General features: G+C 35.9%; 1 protein-coding gene across 1 annotated transcript in view; it reads left to right on the top strand.

Annotated features, from left to right (window-relative positions):
* LOC125923189 (probable ATP-dependent RNA helicase DDX60) overlaps window positions 1–19,333 on the top strand; it is a 101,838-nt gene that overhangs the window by 41,596 nt on the left and 40,909 nt on the right. The window contains exons 20-26 of the mRNA XM_049631296.1: window positions 368–498; window positions 585–694; window positions 7,239–7,343; window positions 7,907–8,035; window positions 9,382–9,506; window positions 13,803–13,961; window positions 17,057–17,204. Of these exons, the coding sequence (XP_049487253.1) occupies window positions 368–498; window positions 585–694; window positions 7,239–7,343; window positions 7,907–8,035; window positions 9,382–9,506; window positions 13,803–13,961; window positions 17,057–17,204 (907 nt within the window). The remainder of the gene's footprint in view (window positions 1–367; window positions 499–584; window positions 695–7,238; window positions 7,344–7,906; window positions 8,036–9,381; window positions 9,507–13,802; window positions 13,962–17,056; window positions 17,205–19,333) is intronic.

Raw genomic sequence — 19,333 nt, 5'->3', positions numbered from 1 at the left:
TGGGATTCAGTCTCAGGTAGTATACCTCCAGGGCCTATTCCTTTAAGTACAATTTTTAAGGCATATGAAAATTTTAAAAATGTTTATTATTGAGAAACAGAGAAAGATTATGAGCATGGGAGGGGCAGAGAGAAGGGGAGACCCAGAATCCAAAGCAGGCTCCAGGCTCTGAGCTGTCAGCACAGAGCCCGACGCGGGGCTCGAACTCACAAACTGTGAGATCGTGACCTAAGCCGAAGTCTGATGCTTAACCGACTGAGCCACTCAGGCACCCCAGCATATGAGATTTTCTTTATTTAAAATATTTAATGTCACAAGAAGTACTACTATATTACTGCTTACATGATATGTAAATTTATCTTTTAAGGTGGCTACAATCAGTAAAACGCTACTGGAAACAAGAAGACAATACAATGGGAAAAAATAGAAATGCTGGCTATTGTGCCAGTTCTCACAAATATCAGTTTCGAATGAAGGAATCATATAAAGTTAGACTTGGTATGTTTGGAATTTTTCTTTTGCTCTAAAATCAGTTCAGTCCTTATGTGTCCATTGATTTGGAAATTCTTGTTCTTCATTGTTAGTGCTCTATGGAGAGAGATACAATGATTTAGAGAAGCATATATGTTCAATAACACATGATGACATCTATTTTGATCATTTTCACCCATGTGCTGCACTAACAACAGATCATGTAAGTAATACTTTAGCCATATCTGTTATGAGTAATATAAATTACTTGTATATATATTATAATTGAAAAGCTGCCTACATGATTCTTACCAGAATTATAGACTACATACTTTATATCAGATATTTTACCTTAGTTTTCTTTTTTACTTTGTTTATTGTATATATTTGACACGTAGCATAAATTTAAGGTGTATAACATGTTATTTTGATGTACTTCTATATTGTAAAATAATTGTTATAACAATATTTAGCACCTCTATCACATTACATAATTATAGTACAATATTATTATCCATATTTATTATATTGTACATTAAATTTCTATGTCTTATTTACTCATTGCAAGTTTGTACCATTAAACAACACTGATCTTACCACCCACCCTACCGTACATCCCCCGATAACCGTCATTTTACTGTGTTTTTTACGAGTTTGACTTTTTCAGATTCCACATGTAAGTGATACCACGCAGTTACTTGTCTTTCTCTGACTTATCTCTGTATAACTTATAATGTGATCAAGGTGCATCATGTTGTTTCAAACAGCAGGATATCCTCCTTTCTCAGGGTTGAATAATATTTCTAACCTTAGTTTTTTTAAAAGTAACAAAAATAACTTTGTAGTCTTCAATGAACCCTCAGTGGTGTCTGGATTCACAACGCTTGAAAATGATGAAAAATTTTAACCTGAAGTTTTTTGGTTAATTTTATTTATTCTCAGAGATTTTCTTTGTTCATTTTCCTTCTTCTCAACATGCATGTCTCTCCATCCGCTTCTGTGACACTGACTCTTAGTGCACAACTATATGTGGACAGTTCCTAGTATATGTGAGAATCTGATCACTGAGTTAGGTTAAATAAGGAAAGGATGTTTTGCTCACATACCAATCACAACATGATTTTTTTGGTAACAAATTAATAAAGTAGAGGTTTGGGGACATCATTTGGGGTATTGGGGTGTCTGTGGAGGAAGATTTCTTAATTTTCCTTTCATAATTCTCTTCCTTTCTCATTCTATTCTTAGGAATGGCCCCATTCAAGCTTAATTGCCTCTCAGAGTGATAATTAGTAGTTTGTCTTCCTTCCAAAATCTGTCTTCCTTCCAAAATCCAAGTTGTCAGTTAAGCCTCCTAAAACATAATTATGATCTTGCCAAGCTTTAATGAGTGTCCTTTGGAAGTTACTGAATGCACAGCTCCTTAGCTTGGCTTCCTATGGCTTCTCTGACCTCACCCCAAAATCTGATGTATCTTACCTGGAGGTAAGATTTATATTTTACCTCATAATTTATATTGTTCCTGGAGTGTTTCACTCTAGATGCTAAATGCTAGTTGTCCAGATCCTGTTCATCTTTTATGACTCTTCTAATGTGAAACATCTTCAGAGTCCTTCTGTGACCTCCTTAGCTGGATGTAATCTTCTACTTCTATAGCATCTTGTCTGTATTTCTTGTATGACAGCAGTCATGATCAGCTTACTGCTAAAGTTACTTCTATACATGTCTCCTTTATCTTACTAGAATAACTCCTTGAAGACAAATTTTGTGTCCTTATGAGTTCCTAACAAACTGTATATAAAAGGTGCTTAATAAATGTATGGTACATAAAGACAGCCAACCTAAATTGAGCATTGAATTTGTGTTCTAATAATTGTCCATATTTTGTGTCTTGGAAACATCACAATAGTTTTAGGATGGATGTCTTGTTAATATTCCCACTTACAAATGAGGAAGGTGAGGCATAGATAATTCAGCTAACTCATTCTTGCACCATGAATAAGTGTTGGGGGCAGGTTGCAATCAAGATAGAGTACAGAGTTTGCCCTGTCATCACAGTATTCTGAGTAATCTGTTGAATAAATCCTTGAATGAGTGAATGCATGAGACTCACTATAGCTTTTGGGCAATATTGCAATGGCTTCTAAAAGCAACTGAATGAATCCTAATCCTGGTAATTTTCTTATAAATTTTATTACAAAAGTTTCTCTTTTGTGTGGCAATGGCCCAATCCAAACTCTAAATAAAACTGAACTATGGACAAAACTCCTGTGACTTAACTCACACCCCAGACTTAGAATATGGATGATAACCCACACATAAATAATAGACTTCTTTTTCTGTCTCTGCCTCTCTCTCCTTTTCTCTTTTTCTCTGTCTGCTTTTTTCTTTCCCTGTCATCACTTGGCATTTTTATAACAGCATAGTATTTAAAAAATTATTTATTTTGTGCAGGATGGTTCAAGGCAGGTTATATTTAAGTAGCAATGAGCACAGTGATTTGGAGTACCTAGCAAGAATGGCATTTTGGTTCAAGTGCCTTTCCTCTATTCTCAGTAGCTATTAATGGAGTAACTGGAAAGCAACAGAACTGCTACAGTGTGCTCTGACCCTGTGTGACTTCTGCAAAGGTCATGCTGTTGTATGAGTCTTCTTGACTTCGGGACTTTTGTAGCAGTCGTGGAGGATGTACTCAAAGGCCCGAGCATTATTAAATGTGTGTTGACAGCTGTGTGTGCAGCATATGTTTTATAGTATGTTTCCTTAAAGGAGCATCAGTGAAAAACAGGTAGATTTTTCCAAACAAGTAAAGAATTCCTGATCTTGTATAGTAAACTTCAGATTAATATGAAAGAACTGAGTGGTGAGAAAAAGCATAATAAATTGCGGCAACATAAAGAGAAGAGCCATCCACCTTGATTGTTGCCCCTACAGCTCTATCATAGAAATCATTTCAGAAGGGAAGGGGTGGAACAGGATGAGTAAACTGGCCTTAATCCAACTGAGGTGAAGGATTGCCCTTCCATCCATGTGAGGCTTATTTCTGGCAAAAAGCAGAGCTTGGCCTTTGCCACCAATTACCATGTCACACAGGAACAGCTGCTCACTCCTGGAGAGCTGTCAGCCCCAGGAAGTCCTTGAAAGAACTGTTGCCTCTTTTTGCTCAGTACAGATCAATGCCTACCATCACCTGTGGCGTTAGGGACAATGTAGCTTGCAAAAATAACATCATGGTATAATACTATTGTATTTACAAAGGAAGGATGGGACAAATCTGTGACCCTTTAGTTTTCTTCCTTCTGTGTCTAGGCTGGCTCAGGTTTTGCCAGTTCTTTCACTGTGTAGTGGAGAAAAATTGAATTGAATTCCCAGCTTCTAGCCACAGAGTTATTAAACTAGTTTTAAAAAATTAAGACTTATAAGTTGGTCATTGACAGTTGAGGCATCAACCACGTGCCAAGTATTTCACTAGACCTATTACGTAATCTAACTTAATTCTTTTATTTTTTTTTTAACGTTTATTTATTTTTGAGACAGAGAGAGACAGAGCATGAACGGGGGAGGGTCAGAGAGAAGGAGACACAGAATCTGAAACAGGCTCCGGGCTCTGAGCTGTCAGCACAGAGCCCGACGCGGGGCTCGAACTCACGGGCCGCGAGATCATGACCTGAGCCGAAGTCGGCCGCTTAACCCACTGAGCCACCCAGGCGCCCCGAACTTAATTCTTACAACAAATCTATGGCATAGGCAGAATTATTGTCCATTTTGGAAATGAAGAAAGCCATGCTCTGTACAAAGGTTAAATAAGAGACTTAAGAAATCATAAACATTCTAGTGACAGAAATAAGATTTATATCTTAAAAATTGTGACACATTTTGAATTTATTTTACATATATGTATTTTAGTAGGCAAAAAGTTGCCATTTTCAGTAGTATTTTTTTTAAGTTTATTTATTTTGAGACAGAGAGAGAGAGAGAGAGAGCAGGAAAGGAGCAGAGAGAAAGGGGGAGAGAGAGAATCCCAAGCAGGCTTTGTGCTGTCAGCATAGAGCCTGACACAGGGCTCGATCCCATAAACCAAACGGTGAGATCATGCCTGAGCTAAAATCAAAAGTCCAATGCTTAAACCAAATGAGCCATTCAGGTGCCCCACCACCTTCAAGTAGTGTTAATAAAAGAACAAAATGCTAACATTCCAAAATAACATATTCAGTTATTATGTTGACATAATGCAGTCATTACTATCTAGCTAGCTTTTAATAGTCCAACTGAGAGATGCTAAATGATAATTCCATGGAATGATTTGCATCCTACAGTTTTTTCACAAGCTTAATTCAAGACTAATTGATTTTTTAACAAATATATTTGACATGTACCATTGTGAAAGCTTAAGGTGTACAACATGCTGATTGGACACATTTATATGTTGCAATATGATTGCCCTTGTAGCTTTAGCTAACACCCCTGTCAGATCACATAATTAAGATTTTATTTTGTGGTGGCAGTAATTAAGATCTAGTCTCTTAGCATGTTTCATGTTTATAATACAGTATTGTTATCTATAATGACTATACTGTGCATTAGATCTTCAGGACTTATGTATCTACTAGTTTTAAAAGTTTAAAAATCATGCCGATGTGTGTATCTTATTTGATTTTACCACTCTATCAGGCAGAAGTACAGATATTTTAATTCCTATATTATGGATGAAGAACTAAACTGGCCTTTTTAAGTAGAATTGAAACTAAATCTTCTAATTCAAACTCTACTGTACTTTCCATTCTACCAGTTGTTGTTGTTGTTGTTGTTTTCCAAATGTGTGTGTTTGGCATGGCTTTATTGCCCAGAATTTCCAAACCTAGCTTTTAAAACTTAACAGCTACTTACTAAAACAAATGCCCTATCGTCACATAAGTTTGGAGAAATCTGTATATGATTGTCCCTTCTTTGAGATTTGACATTTCCAATGGCAAACCTTCTAGAAGCCTATTTAATAGAACACCCGTGAAAAGACACTCCCCTTTCTTTTAAAGAATACCTACTGGCATTTCAGGGATCATGGTTTGACAGGCAATTTTGTTACCAATAGTGGCTGACACCAGCAGAAAATACTACAATGCAAGCTTTTTCAGAAACAGGAATTTTTGATTTATGCTTTAAAATACTTGTGGAAAAATTAATGCCCTGCATTATCCAAAAGGCTTAAAGCAGAACCAAGGGACTGAGCTGGGGAAGAAGCTTTCTTGACTGTCCTGAAGGTGATCTGAAAGTCTTCGTGTTAAAGTTAACCAAGTTCTTATCTTAGAACTTAAGCAAGTAAGACTTGTCCCCTTTAGCCTGGGTTGGTACTCTAAAGCAAAGAATCATGTTACTAATTGAATCAATTTCAACCTGCAGGGTACAGGTTGTGTTTTCTTGTCTAAACAGTCCACCAATTTTTTAGCTTCCCAGTATTCTTGATTCGAAATGTGGAAGCATCTATAGAGAATTAGCCCAATTAAAAGGTTTGGGAAACAATAAACCCACTTTTTGAAGTTTTTTTTTTTTCCCCAATTTTGCTAAATCAAGCACACTCTTGGTTAGTATTTTGTTTGCATGTAGCACTGACCATCATTTGAACTTTTTGGTTTAGTGCTGTTTTGAAAGTCTTTGCGTTCATGATAGTGACTCTGAGGCTGCTGACTGAAAAAAAGAGGAAGAACTGAACTAAAACAAAAGTATTTATTTGGGTCTTAGAATTGCAAACTGGGAAGCACAGGTTTGGGTAGCAACCCAAATTTTGTTCCATTGAAAAGTAAATGCCAGAGGTCTTTATTAGCAAGGCCTGGTGTTGCAGGATTTTTTGCTTCAACTCCCCAGGTTCCTTGTCTTGTGGCTTCGAAGAATGAAGAGGTGGACACAAAATGAGCTGCAGGCAAAAGTTTATTAGAGTGTAAGATCAGAAAGGAGGAATAGTAGGAAAGCTCTCTACAGAGAGGCGACATTTGAAAGTGAATGCCTGAGAACTATAGGCTAGAGTCCTTGTTTTATAGGGTTCGGGTTGGCCCTCCCTTCCCTTCCCCCTAGTTCCTTCTCAGGTCCTACCCTCATTGGCTTGATAAGTCTAGGTGCTGGCTTGTCCCTTCGTGATTGGCTCATTTCCATTGTATGAGGGGTGGTCTATGGCCATGTCATTCCTTTTGGGTTATGCATTTTATGGTTTACTACTTATTTTTAGTTAGGTCTTTTGTCAAATTCCTGAGGGAAACCTGAGGGGGAGTGGGTGGTGTTTATTACATTCTTAAGAGGACACTTACCCCTGAGGGGGGTTTGCTGTGGTCAGACCCTCCTAGTATTGTTCCAAAATATGTGTCTTTTCCTACCCTGGTACCTCAGGTCCTAATCATTCCCTCTCTGCCTATTTTATCCTATCTTTCCCTATCAGGAAACTTACACAAGTTGTTTTCCAAAATTATGATTGGAAGATGTGATGACATTTTATAATTTATTGGTTTTCTGAGTACATTACGTCAGTTACTAGGAAAATATCTTTTTCAGAGTGTCTAGTTTTTATCAAGAATGCACATGCAACAAACAGTTCTGTTTTCAGTCCTATTCCTTTGCCCAGTTCAATAGTCCGTTGTAGTTACTGTTTCAAAAACAGAATAAAGTTTTAGTTCCAAAATAGGGTCTCTCATGTTCGGAGGTTTTACCCAGGTTCATGAGGCAAAGGACAGAACATAAGATAAAATAAAAGAATATTAAAATTGTTAATTTTATTTTAAATGTAGATTGAAAAGTATGGATTTCCTTCTGACCTTACCCTTTCCCCTCGAGAAACCATCCAGCTTTATGATACCATGTTTCAATTCTGGGAAAGCTGGCCCAGGGCCCAAGTAAGTAATAATTACACAATTAATCTGAATTAATTTTATTACAGTGGATGGTAACATTGCTGTTCATAAAGACAAATTCTCACCCTTTCTGATCATGTGCATCTAATCTTTTAAAATCATACATACACTCTCCAAAATATAACTGCCCCTTCTCAGACATTCTTCTTCCTAATATTGTGTGTGTTACTTTAACAGGGGTACAATGCCATTGAATTCTTGAAAATATTTCTTCTTTCAATTTCTGGGGTGCTACAATATCTTAGTCTCCTTTTACATCTTGGATTCATATTCCTTCATCTTCTTTCATTGTGCTCCCCTTCTCTCTTTATGCCCTAATTGCTGTCTGTTTTCATCTTCTACTTGGTTTTGCTCTGCATTCTTTCCTTTGAAGAGTTCATCTGTCCTATTAGGTTTATGTACTGGAAACTTTGGGGGGATAAAAAGACATTTAATAGTTTATACTCTCAAGAAGCTTGTAATTCTTTTAGTGAAATGTATAATTGAGAAACATCTTTGGATTTTCTTGCATGATTTTATTTAACTTTGTGGCATTTCTTTTCAAGGAGTTAGATCCAGAGAAATCCATTCATTGTAAGAATAAAATAGTCATTAAAAAGTTGGATGCTAGAAAATACGAAGAAAGCTTAAAGGCAGAATTAACAAGTTGGATTAAAAATGGCCATGCTGAGGAGGTAATTTTCACATGTTTTTTGGCAAAACAATATGTTCCTTGTTTTCTTGAGTTACCTTGGTGTCATTATCACCACTACTATTATTGTTATTATTTTAGTCTTCAATTTTCATTTTAGGAATGAAAAAATTTAGGAATGAAAAAATTCATTTTTGAATTTCATTCAAAATTTCATTTTAGGATTGTAAGTTGGAAGTCTAGTGATTCGGAGATAGAATAGAAAGAGGAAAAGGAAATTGGTCTTTGTTTAATACTTGGTGCTTTCTAAAACATGTACCAGAAGCCAGGAATTCCTGTTTGGTGTTATAATAGATAAGAACAGAGGGGTCATTATCCACAGAGTCAGTGTTCTTGATGACAGCAGAGAGATTGAAATCACAGTAACAGTAAATGAGAAGATTCTTTACTCCTCTATCTTCTGCTGTTTTGGGATTTTTTTTTTTAAGTTCATTTATTTTGAGAGAGAGAGAGAGAGAGAGAGAGAGGGAGGGAGGAGCAGAGAGACAGGACGAGAATACCAAGCAGGCTCCATGCTGTCAGCACAAAGCCTGATGGGTGGCTTGATCTCACAAACTGTGAGATCATGACCTGAGCCAGAATCAAGAGTTGGATGCTTAACTGACTGAACCACCCAGGCATTCCAGTTGTAATTTTTTTCTTTCATGATTTTTATTTCAACTTGTAGGAACTATTTGTATATTAAAACCTTAACTTGGGATCATGTAAGTTTTACATATTTATATTAAGTAAGTTGATGATGGTTTTTATATTTTGCAGTTTGTCTTATTGTCACACATTGTGGTTTTTGATTTTTGGGGAGTGACATATATTAGACTTTTCCCATGTGAGTTTTTTACATTACGTTTTGAGTTAGATCATCTCCCATTCATAAACATAATTAACTTCCATTTCCTTCCATTTATTTTGTCATTTAAAAACATTCAGAATGTATTTGAAAGTGATTTTTATACATGACATGGAGAGAAACTGATTTACCCTACCTTCAGCCACAATATAACCAGCAGCATTTACTCAACAACCTCTTTCTGACTGATTTGTGTCGACTTAAATAATTGCATGTTAAATTGCATATATGTGTGCGTGTATATATATATATATATATTCCTCTTTTTGTCGTTGTTCTTTTAGCGCATTGATTTACATATTTCTTTGATGGTTTCTTTACAAAATTTTATATTTTTATACTTACTTTATTATTATATTTTATTTTAAAAAGCTCAGAAACATAGATTAGATGACCATGAAAATATTTTAGCCAAAAGTAGTAATTCCTTTTTTTATTATGCAGCATTTAAAACTAATAAAATTTTTTATTCATTGCTACAGGCCAAAATGGTTCTGAGGAATCTTAGTCCTGATTCAGTATTTAGTTCAGGAAACACAGTAAAAATGTTTCCACTGCTCGTTGAGAAGCTAAGGAAAATGGAAAAGTTACCGGCATTATTTTTTTTGTAAGTCATCTAATTTAATTTTATTTTTTATAATTTGTATCAGGCTTATTCTTTTAAGGTGAGGAAAGTTACAAAACCCACTGTTGTAACAAGCTATTCATTACTGTTTTTGGTGCTCATTTGTTAGCAGAATGCACATTTAGCATCTTTCTAGTTCAGTTCTTGAAAAAATTTTTTTACTTGTGTTATTACAAATTGCCATCTTTAAATAGTTTTCTACTCCTTTTTTGGTTATATTTTTATTGTAAACTATTATATTTTTATTTCGGTCTTATACATTTCCAGTAAATAATGAGGTTCTTTGCAAAATAAATTGAATGTTTATGTACACAAGTATCCCATATAAAATTAAAGTATCCTTACTATATGTTAGCATCTTTATTCATGGGGTATTTTATTGTTTTTAATTTATGGTTATGGGAACTGTAACTTTGAGACACTGCTATCTTGCTAAATTTTATGTGCTGTAGCATGAAATAGCTTAAAATTGAATGTAATCATCCAGTTTTGGTGAAGTATAAATTATATGAAAATATATTTATTAATTGGATATTAACTTGGATCACATAGTTTGGGATCAGAAAAAATGCTTTATTTACTTTAGATAATTTCAGACTGTTTTAAGCCATGGAAGTTTTAAAGAAGCCACAGATATAAATAAATAAATAAATAAATAAATAAATAGTAAATAAGGCAACATAATCTCGCTTAAGTGGCAAAGTTTAATGAAATTGTTTACACCTAAATAGACATAGTAATTAATCATTACTGGTGATATATATTTAAAATAATAATGATAATTAAATGTATTGTTGTGTTTGGAACTTTTGGAGATTACAGTACAGTGGTTCCTTTGACCTTTGTTATTGGGACAAGGAAAATAAATTTTCAAACTACTAAGAAGTTACACAGCTCACCTACTTTACTTTAGAGTGTGGCTATAGATTTCAGTTAGAAACAAACACAATTCTGTGCATCTGGGATATTTCTGGAAGCCTAACTGTAAAATAGAAATCCAAAAATAACTATATTTATTGTTCATGTACATATACAGGCTTAAAATATTTAAAAAGTAAAATATTTTCACCTAATGTGTGAAGGGAGTCAAGACTTACTTCCACATATAAAATAAATAAATCATGGAGATGTAATGTACAGCATAGCTACTATATTAAGAATATTGTACTGCATATATGAAGGTTGCTAAGAGATTAGTTGTTAAAAGTTCTCATCACAAGTGAACAAATTCTGTAACTATGTATGGTAACAGATATTAACTAGAATTATTGCAATCATTTCATAATATATGCAAATATTGAATCATTTTGTTGCCCATCTGAAACTAATATAATCTTGTATATTGTACCACAATTAAAAAAAACAAAGGGCAGTGTATAATAGAATATATAGTGTTTTATGCATCTGTAAAAGCTTCTTTGGAACCTATACCTAGGAGCACAATCACCATATTTTGTAGTGTGGACAAACTAATGGGGTAAGTTGACTTACCCCTAATGTGGTTTCTTAGCTTATGCCCCATCAGTAGTTCTTGATGAGGTTCTATTGTGACCTATCGTCACAAGCTTGTGGGATCGGTTTTTCTAATTGTTGTCATTCTGATTGTGTAAAATCATGTCTTGCTACTGTTGTAATTTGCGTTACTCTGATCGGGATTGACTTTGAGCATTTCTTTCAAGTAAGTAGTCTTTCAAGTTTTTGCTCATGTGCTATTCAAGTAATTTTTCTTTTGGGTTTTGTAGCTTTTTTTTTTTTTTTTTTTTTTACTATTTTCAGGAATTCTAAAAGGCGAAAGATTTATACGATCTGAAGAGAAACCAGAGTATTATTTTCAGGAATTCTAATTAATTCATTGTCAGTTACTAATTTGGCAGTTATCTTCTCTGAGTCTAGCACCTGTCCATTAACTTTGCCTATGCTATTTTTTGTTAAATAATTCTGTTTAATTTTGATTCATTAAAATCCATCAATGTTTAAAAAAAAAGGAACATATTTCACAAAAATATCATGGATTTAATTTTGCTTGAGGAATTGAATCTTGGCATGGCTATGGAATTTTGGGCTCTTTAGAAAATGTACTATGAAAATCCTTGGTCTTATGCAGTTTAATTTACTCATAAGTAACTCCAGATCATCAACAAATCAGGATACTTTAGGGCTCAATCTGTGCATCTGAGAGCTTTTCAAATAATAGTTGTACCTGTCAACGTCTCCAGTCTGGTCTCTAGAAAAAAAAAAGTGTGAAGCATGTTTAATGTTAATGACAGTATCAGTGTGCTTAAAAACATGCATTTCACAGTCAGGCTCAAGTCTGGATCCTACCTCTGTTGTCAATTGGTATGGCACTTCGAAACAGCTACCTGATGACTTTCAAACTTAGTTTCCTCATTTGCAAAATAAGGTGAGAAAAATAGCAATGCATAGGGTTGGGGTGAGAATTAAATACAAATAAATTATGAAAGTCCTAAGTGTAGCACTACACAGTATTATTGGCTGAAGTCCAGTCATGAGCACATTCATTTCAAATAGGTTATCAGAGAGATTTGAGAGGAAAAAATTATTTCCAAGTGATTTAGATTTTTAACAGTGAAGTACTGTGATGAAAATGATGTCATTTCATACAGATGTTTACCTAGATCATGTAAGTTGCATTAATATAAAAGAGAAACAACATGATTGCATAGTTAAGAACATGGACTTGGAGGCCAGACTCAGCCACATACAAATGTGGAGTCTTGGGCAGATCACTTATGTGTCCATTTTTTCAGTAGTGAAACCGGGATAGTAACAGTGCTTTCCTCATAGGATCATTGTGAATACAAAATGAGTAAATATATATAAGACAGTTAGAGTAGTGTCTGAAAATAGCAGGTCTAAGTGTTTACTAACTTTATTGTTTCATTGTCTACTGTATAAAATTTCCTGCCATGTGGTATAGACTGCCTTTTTTTTAAATCTTTACTTCACCAGTATGCCAATTTATTTACTTTTCAATAGCTAACAAGATTTTCTCTTCATGCTAGCTCTTTAAAGACTTTACAAAAACTCTTTGCCTCACATTTAGAAAGCTTTATTGATTAGAGCCAACTTACGATTTGCTGTAAGAAGCTGTGGTTAGTATAGTAATGATGGCTATTGGCTACTGCCAGCCGCAGCATTTTGCCAATAAAATATTGAGAGGAGATTAAAACTTCCATGGACATTTCAGTCTTCTTATCAAAGGTCCTAACTTCCTGACTCAGGGAAATGCATGTGATGTAAAGATAAGGAATTTTTTTTTTTTTTAATTTTACTTCCCCTAGAAACATATTACTCTTCACATACCATGTGAATTTGGTCTTTTACCTATTTTCCTAGTTAATATATCAGGTCTGAAAGGGCCAAATCGTTACAACCTGCACTAGGTTGCTAGTTTAAGTCCTACAGTAGCAGGAAGTCTGGACCACCAGGTCCCTAGGTATTTACGTTTCAAAAGGTAAAAAGCCCAGAGCCTGGAAACATTTCTGGATTGTAAAGGCCAGCAACACCTGAGGTTTATCTGGTTTCTGGAAAGAAGTAACTACAATCCAGAAGGTTAGGGTGAGAGCCCGAGATTATCTCCATTACTGCCTAAGAGCAAATTTTTACTGTATGATCTCACTGTATATATAGAATCTAAAAAAGCTGAACCCATACAAACAGAGTAGATTGGTGGTTGCCACGGACTGGGGGCACACAGCGGGTGAGAGAAATGAAGAGATGTTGGTCAAAGGGTATAAATTAACTTTTATAATATGATTAAGTTCTGGGAATCTAATGTACAACATGGTGACTATAGCTAACAATACTGTATTGTGTACTTTAGAATAGCTAAACGAGTAGATCTTAAATCTTCTCACCACACTAACACACAAAAAGTAACTATGTGAAGTGATGGACGTGTTACCAAACCTTATTATGGTAATTACTTTGTGATATCCACGTGTATGAAATCATCCTACTGAACACTGTAAACTTATACAATGTCACATGCCAATTTTACTTCAATAAAACTGGGGAAAAAAACAAAGAGAAAAATAAAGGAGTCTCTAAAATTCACAGAAGATTTGTGAAATCTGAACTTACATATATTCACAGAATGCTAAGGGCCTTTGATTCTGTTTAGGAGGTAGACCTAAAGATTAGTGGAATTAAAAACTTGACAAGTATATGTCAGGATGTTAACAGTAGATGGAAATTTATTTGAATCTTGATAATGATATTGTTTCCAAGGCAAGGAGTCTTTTCATTTGTTTGTAGATTTAACTTAGGAGATGTAGAAGAGAGGGCTTTAAGCGTGAGAACTTCCCTGGAGCAAAAGCAAGCGGAAAAAAGGTCTCTCAAAGCTGATAAAGAAGCCCATGATGTGACCAACAAACTTCGAAAAGTTAAAAAATCCATCGAGAAACAAAAGACAATGTAAGTATTTAACTAAACAAATTAGTGGCTAAAAAGGTTAAAATACTTCATAAGTCCAGTCGGAAACATACTTTGAACGTGCAACAAAGAAGTTCTAATTATTGCTTGGACTTATTTGCCAATTGTGTAAATTTGGGTGGGAGAATCAGGTGAAGATAAGTGGCCATAATATTTATATATGTATTCCTCAGTTGCATAGATGAGTCTCATTTAGGACTTCAGAGAGGTAGGACCACAGCCTATGAGCATAGGTGGATTATGTACCTGACATAATCATCTCTCAAACTAAGCATATGTGACTACAGCTCTCAGTTCTCAGAACAAAATCAACACATGTTGTCTTGGGTCACAACATGGAGGTGTCACTGATTTACCATCACAGTCACATAAGTGAATATAAGATGAGTTTTAGAATGCATTGAAATGCCAATTTTATGCTTGGTAGAATTTTTTTTTAATTTTTTTTAAGGTTTATTCATTTTTCAGAGACAGAGAGAGACAGAGCATGAGTGGGGGAGGGGGGCGGGGGGCGGGGCAGAGAGAGAGGGAGACACAAAATCTGAAGCAGGCTCCAGGCTCTGAGCTGTCGGCACAGAGCCTGACATGGGGCTCAAACTCACAGACCATGAGATCATGATCTGAGCTGAAGTTGGTGTTTAACTGACTAAGCCACCCAGGTGCCCTGGTAGAAATTTATTTTTGACTCCTCTTTCTTGTTCTCATGTCTAATCCTGACAACTCTAGGTCCAAGATTCTCTCCCTATTATTCTCTCTGCTTTACTTGCTGCCTGATTTAGATGCTCATTATGTCTTCCTTGAATGACGATAGAGGTCTTCTTTTTAGACTCCAGAGCCTGAGAGGTCACTACTCTCCAGTATAGCTAACAATGGCCCTTGCTAACATTCAAATTGGTTAAATTATTCCATGTTCAATATTCTTTTTTCCTTGCTTAGATGATAAAGTCTAAATTTTTTGACTGTTGTTGGTATGCCAACAGGTTTTAGGTTTTGCCCTAACTTTTTCAGCTTTACTTTCTACCACTCCCCTCCAGCAATATTCAGTGTGTATGGTTCTCCTTACATGACCTGTTCTTCTGCATCTGTGTTTTTCCATGATCTGACCCATCTGCCTAATTGCACTCCTTTGTGATTGCCCCCAAAGCTTACACTCATAATTTTGCTATCTCTTCTCTGAATCTTTCCCTAATTCTCCAGTTGAATTTAGTACTCTTTTTTTCTGTGTTCTTGCTACACTTTTAATAATTAGTAGATCAATTATAGTGTATTGCTGTTATTTTCACTTGTCTTTCTTTTTCCTACATTATTAGTATTTCCCTCTTTTTATCTCTAGTGCTCAGCATGTTGCTTGACAGGTAATAGTCATTTCATAAATATTTTTAAATAAGTCTGAGCAATCAAACGCAGATACTTCTTCAAAGCTGACACAGATTTTAGAGCTTCTCTGATTCAGAGTTCTCAAATTCTAGGGCAAGCTATAATTCGCTGCTGAACTTTCTGCCTCTATTCTTTCTGCCTGTTGTATTATTTCCTTGGAAGTAATGGAAGGTGAAGAGCCCAGAGACAGTGTAGGAAGTATAAGCCTTTTTAGTACTGATCTTTAGACAACTTTTCTTCAGGGCACTAGGAGACATCATTTCAAATTGGATTAGTGACCAACAATTCACACTATAAAAATACAAAGAATGTTTTAACACTTTGTTCAGCACCATCATTTATACGGAGAGTGAGAGGGGGCCTCTGCCTTGGTCCTTGTGTTTTGGAGAGTACTACTCTGGTCCTCCTCTCTTTGTATCTATTCCAATAATATTAGGTGTCAGTGGATCTTAGGGGACTTGGCCACCTGGAGCTCATTCTCACCCTTTTAAATTCTGCATTGTTATGGAGTTATATTTGTCAAAGTAGGAGAAGAGAATATATTTTATTTGATAGTTTGTTACCTTGATTTAAAACTTATAAATAGTTAAACCACAATATGTGGGCCTCCACTAGTACTCTGCCTCATGCTCTGCAAACATTAGGGCCAGGCCTTTCCATAGTTATATTCTTGAGTTAAGGGTTATGTTAGCTGGAGGTGAGACCTCTTAGTGATGGGTTACACGTGAGCTCATCTTCTCATATTTGGAGTTGTCTTATATTCACAGTTAAGGGGAAAACTGAAAAAAAAATCAAAGAAAGGGTAAGTGATCTGGGTATCTGTAAAAGGCTGTTACATTGAGAGGTAATGGATAATACAGTCTGATGACATGGCAAAGGTTTATGCGACCATATCTTAGGCAAGATTCCCTAGTAGCGAATCTTGAAGGAGGGTATCGGTGTAAGTGATTTATTGGAAGGTTGAGCTCATGAGGGCCCTGTAAGAAAGTGAAGGAAGCATAAAAAGGGAAAGTGAAGAAAATATGCATAGATATGGGTCTTGCTGCAACATTGCCTGAGCCTGATCCAATAGGGAGATCTGAGAGCATCACAAAATTGCCCAACTTGGGTCAAGGTGGCTGATTTTTGTACTTCATGTCAGTCAATTACTGGCTATGGGCAACTTCCTCACTCTGAGGAGAGGTTGTAAGCTCTTATCCAGGAAGCTCTTGTCAGTTGAGAACAATTCTCCAGGGAACAGTGTAACTGAGAGCCCTTCCTTACCAACCAAACTCAGAGAGCTTGTAGCCTCTACTACAAGAAGGAAAGGAGAATGGCCTGAAATTGGCAATGTGGAGCAAGGGGTATGCCCACGTTACCTCCAAGCCTAGAGTAATGAAAGATGAGAAAGAGAAAATGATCACCAATTTAGCAAGAGGAATCAAAGTCCTCTGGGGAGGTTAGGGTAAGAAGGCTACTTGTAGCAAGAAGGTAAGGGAACATTCAGGGAAAATATGGGTGTACAGGGAAATTTTTTTGCTATGGGATCACAAGGCCCAGAAGCTAATGAGGAAGTGCATTAGAGGAGGAAGTTTGAGTCAAAATAGTACAGATGTATATAGGAGTGACTTTCTGGGTGATGAGGGGGTCTGGGAAGTCATGGGCTCACTATGGTAAGCAAATCTGACTATTCATTGCTTAAAATTTATTTTTATGCACAGAGATGAGAAAAGCCAGAAAAATCCCAGAAAAATGGATCAAAGACTAATACATGAAGCTGAACATACTAATCTACTCAGGACTTTAGAGAAGAACCTGGAAATCCCTCAGGAGTGTACCTATGCTAACCAAAAAGCAATAGACACAGAGGTCAGCTCTTAGAATGAAATGCTCCTCCAGGAAATGATTTCGCTCATCAGCTGTTATTTCTCAGTTATAGACAGTAGTGAATGCAATAACTAAATGCAATCTCTACGAGAATAGAAATCTCTGTGTGTGGACTTCCAGTTACACATAACTCTTGAGGGCTTTGCAGAGCATGTCTAAAAAGGATAAGATCAGGATTTATAGATTATTTCTTGTTTGTTAACAATCTGCCCTTTTATTATTTTTTCTTTCACAAAAAGGGTTTTTGCAGCCTGAATTCTAGACTTCAATCCCACATGCTTCATTTGAATATTTGGGTACATATGGTTCAATGCTCTTTAAATAATGTACACAGAATTTGTCAAAATCAGAAGCTTTGTATATTGTAGTTAAAACATACCACTAAAAAGACATTGTTATATCTAAAAGTGGTATGTCAATTTTTTCATTAAAACTTTTTTTATAAACATTGGGGTACAAGTGCTACTGCTGGGAATTGACCCAAGGGATACAGGAGTACTGATGCATAGGGGCACTTGTACCCCAATGTTTATAGCAGCACTCTCAACAATAGCCAAATTATGGAAGAGCCTAAATGTCCATCCACTGATGAATGGATAAAGAAATTGTGGTTTATATACATAATGGAATACTACATGGCAATGAGAAAGAATGAAATATGGCCTTTTGTAGCAACGTGGATGGAACTGGAGAGTGTGATGCTAAGTGAAATAAGCCATACAGAGAAAGACAGATACCATATGTTTTCACTCTTATGTGGATCCTGAGAAACTTAACAGAAACCCATGGGGGAGGGGAAGGAAGAAAAAAAAAAAGAGGTTAGAGTGGGAGAGAGCCAAGGCATAAGAGACTCTTAAAAACTGAGAACAAACTGAGGGTTGATGGGGGGTGGGAGGGAGGGGAGGGTAGGTGATGGGCATTGAAGAGGGCATCTTTTGGGATGAGCACTGGGTGTTGTATGGAAACCAATTTGACAATAAATTTCACATATTAAAAAAATAAAATAAAAATAATAAATAATAAATAAAAATATATATTAACAAAAAAACCCTTTTTTAATGCAAATAATTCATGCTTAAGGTAGATGAATTTGAAAATACAAATTAGTATAACAATAAAAGCAATGCCATCAATCAGAGGTAATCACTTATCTTCTGGATGAACCTTTCATTTGTGACTACACACACACACACACACACACACACACAGGTCTTTTTTTTTCTTTTAAAGTTTATTTTGAGAGAGACAGAGACAGGGTGAGTGGGGAGGAGCAGTGAGAGGGGGAGAGAGAGAATCCCAAGCAGGCTGCGCGCTGTCAGTGCAGAGCCCGACGTGGGGCTTGTACCCATGAAACCGTGAGATCGTGACCTGAGCCAAAACCAAGAGTTGTGGATGCTTAACTGGCTGAGCCACCCAGGCGCCTACACACACAGTTCTATTATATACCTTTCTTTTTCTTTTTTTTTTTTTTTTTGTAAACTTCATGGTCTCTCTCTTTTTTTAATAACCATGAATTTACATCATCATTTGAATTCCTTCTCAATATTCCATTGCATGGATGACTATACAACTGAAGTGTCTTTGGCTTTTGGACACTTAGGTTGTTTTTGTTTTTTTGTTTTTTGTTTTTCTTTTTCTCCCTCTCATAAGCAGTATTTATCTTTGTACATATAAACTCTACACAAGTGGATTTCCTTCTTAGGGAATTGACATTTTTAAGGCCATTTGTGATGGATTTGCAGTGAGAAGTAAGCACTCCCCCACCATATGGGGTGAGGAACCTGCCCGGCCATTCTGGAGAAGTTTCTCTTTCTCCCTGGAGAGAGCTTGCAAGGCTCCCTCAGGTCATGCACTCACACTTCCTCTGGGTGTTTTATCTACTGTGTTGTCAGGACTTTTCACCTGTGTAGTGGGGTGAGAAAGTGAGAGACAGTCTGTTCAAGAGTTTGGAATATTTCCTATAGTTACTGCTGCTGCCATAAAATGTTGTTTGTACTCACATAGAGTCCATTTCAAGCACTTGCTTCGTTTCGTCAAACGACTGCATAGTATGACTGTTATTTTCATTTAACTATTTTATTTTCATTTAAATTAAACTTAGATAAGAAATG

The sequence above is a fragment of the Panthera uncia genome, chromosome B1 (assembly GCF_023721935.1).
Source record: "Panthera uncia isolate 11264 chromosome B1, Puncia_PCG_1.0, whole genome shotgun sequence".
NCBI lineage: Eukaryota > Metazoa > Chordata > Mammalia > Carnivora > Felidae > Panthera > Panthera uncia.
The sequence above is the reverse complement of the archived record's forward strand: the minus strand, read 5'-3'. Positions and strand labels throughout refer to the sequence as shown.